The sequence below is a fragment of the Myotis brandtii genome, unplaced genomic scaffold, assembly GCF_000412655.1.
Source record: "Myotis brandtii unplaced genomic scaffold, ASM41265v1 scaffold103, whole genome shotgun sequence".
Taxonomy (NCBI): domain Eukaryota; kingdom Metazoa; phylum Chordata; class Mammalia; order Chiroptera; family Vespertilionidae; genus Myotis; species Myotis brandtii.
In genome coordinates this window covers 6,032,926-6,043,180 of record NW_005353460.1, presented here as the reverse complement: position 1 = coordinate 6,043,180, position 10,255 = coordinate 6,032,926, and the positions used below count along the sequence as shown (strand labels likewise).

The window sequence follows — 10,255 nt, the reverse complement described above, 5'->3', positions numbered from 1 at the left end:
GATGTTTCTAACTCTCTATCCCTCTCCCTTCTTCTCTGTAAAAAAAAAAAAAAATCAATAAAATATATTTTTAAAAAATTCTGGCAACGAGAAAGGAGATGGCTCAACACCCTGTGTTTGCAGGAGTTTGCTTGTAAATTAACTTTACTTGTAGGGTAATGTGGCATTTGAGAGAATAAATCCAAGCGCCCAACACTTCAACATTAAAGCTCAAATGATCAATAGAGATAGGGTTACAAGGTGGGGTTTTAGGCAACAATGTCATTTCTTTGATTCATGGCTACAGAAAAGAGGTCATCGGGTTTGGGGTTTCATTCAAAGTAACTTTAATAATGGACTTCCAGATTTAGGACGTTGCCACAGCATTCCCATTCAAGGGTAAAATCAATGCAAGCGAGTTCTTTTAAACTGCTGGATTGTGCGTGATGCTTAAAACTGGATTGTGAGAAGAGATTATTGATTTGTAGAGAAATGGAAGGAGACAAAGTGATCAATAGGTTTCAAATTATTACTTTAAAAAGTGGTTGCACACTTCTGCGTCCACCCCGGGCGATAATGAGCTTGCAGACGCATCACTTACAACAGAAAAGAGCCAGATTATTTTTAAATGCAAGACTTTTTTTTAACTTAATGGAGGGCTGAGGTTACAGAACAAACAGCTGTCCCTAAATCTGAGCACAACAGGAACCTGCAGGGAGCGAAGAGGCATGAACACTTGCTCCCTGGGGCAGATGCACTGGACGCTGGTAAGAAGAGATAAACCAAACGATGAAGGCCGAGTGCCGGCTGGCAGGACAGGAAGCCCCTGGGGTTCCAAACAGGAGAGAAATCTGGACTCTGTTGCGGGCTCTTTCGCCAGAAACCTCTCTGGGTACCTGCAGAAAAATTAGTGTCCAGGCAGCGTCAGCCCCGGTTGAGGGGAACACCAGCCATGTGGGAGGAGGCAAGAGACTCCTACCACGCCCTCCTGTACTCTCTCCCTCTAGGGAACAAAAACTTTATTGGTGGGGAAAGGGCAACAAACATTGTCACCCTCAGGGAACTGGTGAAAACTCACTGGAGTTGGGGGAAGGGGAAGTAAAAAAGCCTTATTACTGCGAGTGGGACATGAGAACACCCCAAGACCCAGGGACATGGTGTCTTTTTAGCTCTGAGAATTAATCAGAGATGAGATGACCCCAATTGGGAAAGACTGCTATGAAAGCTGTGCAGTTAATGAATTAAAAAACCTACTGTGTGCTGATTACTACTGCTGGAAGTTGTCCGTAAAGGCTGACTGAAGGTAAATGAAGAGCCATAAACCTAGATGGGGGAGGGAGAAGTGCCCTCGAGTACAATATACTACTTTTAGAAGAATGAGAGAGAACTTCCTGTGGGAGGAAGAATGAGAACAGATTTCTGAGAGGGAGGTCTTACAGAAGGTCCAACACTGGGGAGGTTGGGAGCCCTAGCTTTTCCAGCAAAGGAACTGCACAGGGCAGCAGGAATGTCAGGGCACACCAACGAGTAAGCATTCAGTGGCAGCAGGGGGAGGGCAGGAAGGAGCAGTAGGAAATGAAGCTGAAAAGATAAGCTGGGATCGGATGGTGGAAGCCCTCCAGGACTGCCTACGCCGTGGATTTATATAAAATCCCAATCTAGGAAAGTAGTCTATTTTGGAGAACGTAACAGAAATGCAAACCTTGCTTCCTCTCTTAAGGAACAGACAAGCTCACCAACCATCTCCCTCAGGGGTCTCAACTAGCGGGTTTGAATTCAATATTCTCTCCTCTTTCAACTCCCTGCCCCTTCCCATCCATTACGGTGAGAAGAAACTCCTCTGAGCAGTTTAAAGCCTTCCGTGGGAAAGGCTCCTGGACCCGCACCCTTCCCTCGGCGAAGGGAACCACCACTTGTCTTCTGCGGCTTCTTCCTGTGTCTCTTTCTGCTTGTCTCCCCCAGGATCCTCTGTTTTTCCTTCTCTTCCTATCAAACCTCTTCTATATACAACTCACCAGGGCAGGTCTTCTCCCAAAGGTGTTTACACATCTGGATGTGTTTTAAAAGGGTTTTCTGAGTCATCCGGGACTAGAGTAGCATGTGTGTTGGGTCAGAGACCCTGGGGGCGGGGGCGGGGGGGGGCCACACAGTGAGGAGCTAAGATCTGAAGTTCTAGCATCCTGGTCCTGTCGCTCTCCCGCTGAGTGACTCTGAGGATGTTAACCTCTTTGTGTTTCGGATTCCACACTGGCAAAATGAAGATAATGAGAGTGTCTACCTCACTTGTGGAAGGGGGAGTCAGTAAACTGGTGTTTGTGAAATGTCAGAAATAGTGCCTGGTGCAGACAGGAGGTCAGGGAGAAAAACAACGGCCACCCTGGTCTCTGATCACCGGGGCCTCCAAGATGCTGCAATTGTCCGAGCACCTGGGGACCACAGCACGTGAGAGGGGAGGAGGAGGAGGGCTATTTGGGTCTCAAGAGCTGAGCTCACTGCCTTCGGAGGAGAAAGGACCTGCCACCTCCAGATGCAGACAACCCTGTGAGCTGAGCTCTTGTCCAGCTCAGGTTCCGTGTGCGCTGCATTCCTAGTGACTCTCGGGTCCTGCTTGCTGATTACGGTGGTCTCTGCCCTAACCCCACACCACCACCCTATTCCTGAGTCAGCTGGCTTTCTGGCACCCCGCCCTTGCTGCCAACCTGTTCCCCACCTCACTCCCTCTCCAGAAACCCCTTCCCACCCTTGGAGACTGGCTCAGGTCCCACCGCCCCCAATGTCTTCTCTGACCACCTGCTTGCATCCAGCCACCCATTCTGAAGCCCAGGCACCAAGAGTCAGTTCCCCAACTGAACCCGCAGTCACTCAGCATTCTGTCTCCCTGTGAAGGAAATCAGGTCCTTCAGGGGTGAGGCCTGGCTTTACCCTCCTTTCCCAGCCCCCAGCCAGCGGGGGAAGTTCTGCACACACAGCAGATGCCCCGTCCATGCATGCTGATTAGGCCTTGGTGCAGGACGTCACCTGGGATCCCAGCAGAGGACAAACGAGGGGTCTGGTTAAAAACCATGGATCCTTTCTGTAAACACCACTTCCTACCCACAGGGCGGAACAGGCTGAAGGGCAGCATCGTTCCTGCGAAGGTGGCCTTGCCTGCCAGTCTCCCCCTACCCCTCCCACTGCTACGTGTAGGAGTGAGCCCCAAGTCAGTGTGTGTGAGCCCCAGTGCAGGCTCGCTCCATCGAGCCTTTGCTCCCCTCTCCCGCTAAAGCCAAGCTCCTCATCTTGGACAACCTGCAGCAGCACAAGCGCCCTCTTGCAGCACATTCTTAACAGAACCCAAAGGCATGAAGAACAGTGAGTCCTCAAATTTTTAAAAAGACTCCCCTGGGAACAAAATTGCTTTGAATGAGTACAATGAAAGTACTAACAACAAAATCATCCTAAAACAAAGTCCGACTTGCCAGCTCTTGCCGTTTTGTAACAAAACACTCTGCACACACAGGATGTACATCAAATACAGGCTCCATTCGTCCCAGCCCAGGGAAGGTGGGCAGAACTGATGCTCAACCTAGGCGTCAGCACCACACATGAACCTTCTAATTCTATCTCCTCTTTCTTTCCCTCTCCCTCATGTCCTCTCAACCTGGGAGGTAGAACCTAGATAGCAGGGCTCAGTGCAAAATGAAAAGGTAGGGTCCCTTGTCCAAAAATTACGGAGAATTTCTTCTGCTCATGGATGGAGGGCTGGAATCCTGCCCACTGGCAGAAATCCAAGGCTGGGAAACTCTCTTTCTCACCATCACCACAGGATGATTCACTGGACAAAGTGTAGCATTAAACCATTTATATGCATGTAAGCCTCTGATCCAGGGGTTCTCAACCTGTGGGTTGCGACCCCTTTGGCGGTTGAACGACCCTTTCACAGGGGTCGCCTAAGACCATCCTGCATATCAGACATTTACATTACGATTCATAACAGTAGCAACATTACAGTTATGAAGTAGCAACGAAAATAATTTTATGGTTGGGTCACAACATGAGGAACTGTATTTAAAGGGCCAGAAGGTTGAGAACCACTGCTCTTATCTCTGATTTCAGAATAACAAGCATTTCTCTCTCCTTAAAGGAATTCAAAGCGTTAGAAACAAATGAGATTTGTGGGAGGACACAGAATAGAGGGAACAGGGTGAGGTGGAATAGAGGGGCAGGGAGAAGTGATAGAGGAGCCTAGTAGCAGGCAGGCCTGTTCAAAACTTAGCAGTGAACCAACGTGGTGGGTCCAGTGCACAGACGTGAGGGTGCTCAGAAGGGCAGGGCGTGCTGAGTTCTAATGCCCTCACTTCCGTGGAGACTCTGGCTGAGAACTGAGGCCCAACTCAGGACCTGAAGTCCTCTGGCCGTCCTGCCTGTCAGCTAGCCTCCCCGCACCATGTTCTCTTCCACACACAGGCTAGGCCCACCCACGTGCAGAATCCTGCTCTCCTGTATTTCTGCACCGAGATCCCCAGAGGCCCAGAAATGCACCTGAATGTCTGCCTAACCATTTCCTACCTCGAGTCACAAAGTTGCTGACAAAGAAGCGTATCACAGAAAGGCACACTGAGAAAAGGACCTATTCCCTGTGCACACAGTCCAAGTACCTTGTTCTCCAAGCACCCAGGACCTGGAAATGGATTTGACTTGTCTAAAAAAAACGTAGCCAAGTGGTCACGGGGTGTTCCTTCGAGGTTATGATGAGACTCAAACAATGGGAGTCAAAGACTCAGTATCTTCACGCCTTGCCTTCGTTCCCCAGGAGGCACGAAGGCCTGGTTGTAGAGCACAGGAGGTCGGGATTACTGTGCAGACAGCTACTGAGGTTTTACAGCTATTTCTATATCCCCTTGGTTTGAACAACACATCACAGGGTGCCCTCAAAACCTTCAACTTCTTGTGGATCATGGCTTGGCTCCATCTCGCCCCCAAATCAAGTCCTCTAGCGTCTGCCCCTCTCTTGCCACAACTAACTCTGAAAAAACTGCAGGAGGGTGAGCTGCAGAGGCTGGTGACAGAAGAGCAACCCCGTGGAGACAGACATTACAAATGCTTCACACAGGATTCACATTACCAGATGTTTGGATTATAAAAGAGGAATAATGTAGAAAGCTAAACTGTTTTATGGGATGACATCAAATGTATGTTTAAAAATATAAAATGAAAGCCAAAAGTCGTGCCACGTAGAGTCTGTGTATCCCACACTGAAGGAATAACTAAACCACAAGCATGGGGAAGGAGTCTGTTGACTGGAGGAGATAAACAGTCAGGCTCCTAGGGCACAGGACCTGATCACGTTTTTCTGTTAACTTCGTTTCCCAGATGGTTGCAAAAAAAAAAAAATCATGCGAGAATCCAACATGAAAATCAGTGCCAACGGAACATCTGGGGAAAGGAAAAAGGAGGCAAATGCTGTTCCCTATTTGTTTTAGAGACCCATAAGAATTAAAGCAACCCTATATAATAAAAGGCTAACATGCAAATCGACCAAACGGTAAACGACCGGTCGCTATGATGCACATTGACCACCAGGGGCAGACACTCAACACGGGAGCTGCCCCCCGGTGGTTAGTGCGCTCCCACAGGGGGAGTGCCGCTCATCCCAGAAGCCAGGCTCATGCTGTTGAGTGCAGCAGCGGTGGCAAGAGCCACTCCTGCCTCTGGGGCAAGCTAAGAACCCCTCAGGGGATGTCCAACTGCTGGCTTAGGCCTGCTCCCTGCAGGGCTTAGGCTGGGCTGAGGGGACACCCCCCCACCCAGTGCACAAATGTCGTGCACCGGGCCTCTAGTATACATAATAAATTAGATAGTCATCAAGGTGGTATTCTCCTGCTGCAAGCTTCACAGAATTGTAGAAAGTGGTCACAGTCAGATGGGACTATAAATCGTCTATTTGAATTCCTCCTTTTATGGAGGAAGATCCCACAGGGTAGGTGGGGTGCCCTCAGTCAACCAGCAGAGTGGGCGGCAGAGCACCCTCAGGGATGGCACCTTGGCAAAGCTAAGAAGAAAGGAAGTTAAAGCAGTGCTCTGTGTTTTGCAGAAGGCTGGGGCTGGGTAGCGCCTTGGAAGACACCCAAGTCCAGATGAGGAAACCGAGTCTCAGGGAGCGTAAGGGTGTTGGTCAAAGTCACACAGTTTCCCACGCTCATGTCATCATGCCACCTGCCTCACAGTTAGCTTTAGGTTTTATGTGACTATTATCATCTGGAAGCATTCCAGGGGCTTTTATTGTTATTTCTTTAAACACAAACAATCCCCATGTTCATTGTACTAGTTCAGGGTCAGCAAATCTGTGGCCTTCATTTAAAGCTCTGAGAGTCTTGGAACATCCTGCTGGTAACCTAAAATTTTCCCATGGACTTCTAAATTGCTCCAATTTTTGGACTACTAACAACTCCCCAAACACAAACTCAATTTCTCTGAGGTTATGTTTAGAAACCCAAATAAGTTACATTGAAGATATACTTCACCCTTATAAGGTCCTATCCCTTGCTCTAACTCGTTGCAGAAAACAGATTTCATATCAGACCTTTCCATTCCCTTCCTTCTCTGTGACTAGGTGTAGATCAGAGAATTGTGATTCAGGATTAAAAAGGTCCTCAAACATAAAACATAAGTCAGTCCAACTGCCTCTCTGAGGTGGGAATCATGAGTTATACCCGCCTGCCATAGAGCCATCCGTTAATACTTGTGGTCCCAGGAGTCCTACTTTGTTCTAAAACATCACTATTTGAAAAGCACTCCTTCGCTGAACTTATCAACTTCCTCTGACTAGCGGCATCTTTCACAAGGCCCCATTTGCTGAGAACATAAAAGATGGCCTCCACAGTCTTCTGTGTCAAGAGTGGAAAAATGAAATAAACTGCTTCTTATGATAGTCAAACATGTATCAGTACAGGGGTGGGCAAAAGCAGGTTACAGATGTTCGTATGGAAAACAATACAATAAAATTAATCAATAGTAATACAAGAATGAACTCTGTGTTTCACATACTCGCAACTGCAGACCTACATGTACCCACCCCTGTATATTTAAAGTGCTTGTGCCAATTTCCTCATCCTATGAAAACAGCTGACTAGACTTTCACCAAACGTGGATTGATCCGCTTTGAAAGGCAGGCTGTGTGCTGCATGTGAAACCACCATTGCGCAGCTATGATTCCAGTGCCTCTGAGAGAAAGTCAGCCATATCTCAGGGCAAATAAACTCAGGGACAGAGGCCTGCGTCACTACTGATCAAGAACAAGAGCCCTTGTGTATGAAGCTGTCGTATTAGAAAAGCAGACGGAGATTTCAAATATGAATGCAGATTAAAGATCAGAAGGGCAAACATTCCAAATTATAGGCACTGATGTGTAATCAAGTTCTTTTGAAATTCCTTTGTATGTGGGCAGCTTCTGTAGCATACTCCAGTGGCAACCAGGATTCACTTTTTAAGGATATTTAATGATTTCCCCAGGGATCAGCTAGCAAGATAATATAGGTGGAAATGTTACATAAACTCTAAAACTATAAAATCTGTTGCTGCATCACCATGATATTTCTAACTCTGAGTGTTCACCATGAGCTTATACTTGCTGCCGAATGTGCTAGGCATTTTTAACACCATATATAAGTGAGTAAAAAAAAACAAAACTCAACCCTGACACCAAAAGCTTGGTCTTGTAAAAGATTTCTTTACCTGGCTCTAGGTATATGAAAAATGATACTACGGCAAAATTGCATGAATTTATGGTTCACATATAAAGTTGAAAAAAAATCCTAAGACAGGAAAATGTCCAAAGAAAACAGGCATAAATAACAGTGGGAGGGTTTTTGCTACAACTGAACAGAGTCCACCTTGCCATGCAGGCTGGGAGATGGTGGCTCACAACCCAGCAGGGAGTGGAGCAATGTGGACCCAGCGACATGTCTGGGAAGCTGGAATGAACTCTCTCACGAAACAGGGGAAAGAGCTGGATGCCCTTGAAGGCACTTCCTCTCCCAAATTATTAGTTGATGTTGAACCACTGACAATGGGAAAACTGACAAGGAAGATGATACTAACGAGTCTTCCAAGAAACTAGACAAGCTGCTTTCTTCCGAAGTTGGACACAATCAACCACAAATTAATACTAGGTTGTTCTTTGCCTATTGAAAAGAAGAAAAAGCTCACTCATTCATCTCACTCTATTCCATGTGTCCCTTAGGGCCCATCTATACAATATAACCTGATGGTTAAGGGCATGGCTCAACAAGACTTCCCAGATTCAAATCCTGGCTCTGTCACCTGCTCACTGAGCAACCTTAGGTAATTTACTTCATCTGAACCTCTATTCCCTTATTCACTAATGGGGTCATTATGAGGAAAACGTGAATTAATAAGTAAAAAGTCCCTGGAACAGTGCCTGGCCAATGTAAGTGCTGTATGACACGTTACTACCCTTCTGTTCGCGGGCCTCACAGCCAGGCCCCATCTCCAGGAGAGAAGTGCCCGTGAGAAGGGATCAATTAAAACTGCCTATCATACTCCTCTGGGGTTTCAAAGTTTTATGTTTACGTTTTGTTTTACGTATTTCTCTTCTTCTTTTTTTTTTAAATGAAAGCAAGAAGTTCTACTTTCTTCTGCCAAAGAACAATGAATCTATCCACTCAATGACTGTGGTTTCCATGAGAAAGTAAGTGGAAACAGATGTTTCTGAAAAATAAAAACCATACTATACCGCACTGGTGTCGCTCACATAAAACTTTCCACCAGCCATCCCCAGAGACAGCTGCCAGCCCCCCGCAGCTGTGACCCCCCCCCTGGGTGCCTGGGCCCAGACACCTCTTCTTCTACTTTCTACCCCAATCCACAAAAAAACTTGCCAACCTTCGATGAAATCCGAGGCCGTGTACGGATGCTGGTTTGGGCTGTTCTCTGCAGGGCTGTTGAGGGTCTCCAAGGCTGATTCGATGGCTTCCACCAACTCATCCCGCTTGTCTTTCCTCACGGGTTTCTCCTCAGGGTGGCGGGTCAGGCCCGTCTCCAACTGGTACACCTTCTGCAGGGTGAAACTGTCGAAAGGCACTGCGGCGTACTCAGTGGCCAGCTTGATGCCAGCGTGCACCTCCGCCTTGTCCACCTGCGCGTGCAGGAAGGCCAGCAGGTCAGCCTGGGTTTTCTCGGGAGCGCCCGGCTCAGGGCCCAGGCCCGCGGCATCGCTGGCGTGATACTGTGCGTTCCTGAGCTGCTCGCTCCTCTCCTGAAGCTCCTCCTTGAGCTGGGCGATCTGCCTCTTGAGGCTGCTGATATAGTTACGGTGCTGCTCCTCCCACTCCTGCAGGGCGGCCTGGTACCCTTCCTTCCCTGTGGGGCCGTTGGCCCTGGGCAGCCCCAGCTGCTCCTCGTTGCCTTTGGGAGTGCAGGCCAACATGTAGAGGACGGAGATGGCACAGCAGAGCAGCACAAGCAAAACCACCACCCGAGAGATCCACGCAAGCAGCCCCCGGCGAACCATCGTCATTCAGGAATCAGCCATGCGTCCAGAACTGGCGACATCCCAGGACCTCAGGGCCCCACGGCAGGGCTTGCCCAGGACTAGACCACGGGAAGCATGTGTTTGGGGCCCCCTGAGCTGCCTTCATCCATTTCTTTCTACAACACGTCTTGTCTCTCGAAGTCAAGCACCATGTGGAACACTTTTTCTACTTGTACAGGATGGTCTTCCAGGCAGAAGCAACGAGTTTCTCGAAGTCAAGCACCATGTGGAACACTTTTTCTACTATAGGACGGTCTTGCAGGCAGAAGCAACGAGTAAGCTGAAACCTCCAAATGTCCACACTCAGACCCATCCTAGCCTTCCAAATGTGCAGCAGGTGACAACAGGGGACCTAGGAAGAGACCAAATGACAAAACACTTAATCAAGATAATAACACTCTTATGTTCACAATGCTAATCAATGTTCAATGCTTGTGACAGGTGATTAAATATTGTTTGATGTTTGGAAATCATAATGCAAAGATGCATTTGCAGAGCAATGCATATAAATAACAGAGGATACAGAAAAAAAGACTGGAAGGAAATATGGCAAAAATTGAAATCTCTCTGGATAAAAGTATTAATGGTGATTTTTCTGTTTCTCTACATTTTTCTGTATCTTGTAAATTTTCCACAATGGCACTTATTATTTTGATGGTTAAAAGGGAAAAAGCAAACTTTAATTGACATTTAAAATTGAAGGCAGGGACTTCTCTGGCCAGGTCTTCCCAGGCTACAAAAGGT

The 10,255-nt window shown here is 47.7% G+C and overlaps 1 protein-coding gene across 2 annotated transcripts in view; it reads right to left on the bottom strand.

Annotated features, from left to right (window-relative positions):
• Positions 1-9,712, bottom strand: part of CSGALNACT1 (chondroitin sulfate N-acetylgalactosaminyltransferase 1) — a 77,524-nt gene extending 67,812 nt beyond the window's left edge. For both annotated transcript variants that reach the window (XM_005856494.2, XM_005856495.2), the window contains exon 1: positions 8,863-9,712. In XM_005856494.2, the coding sequence (XP_005856556.1) occupies positions 8,863-9,496 (634 nt within the window). In that variant the 5' untranslated portion in view covers positions 9,497-9,712. The remainder of the gene's footprint in view (positions 1-8,862) is intronic.
• Positions 9,713-10,255: the final 543 nt, after the last annotated feature.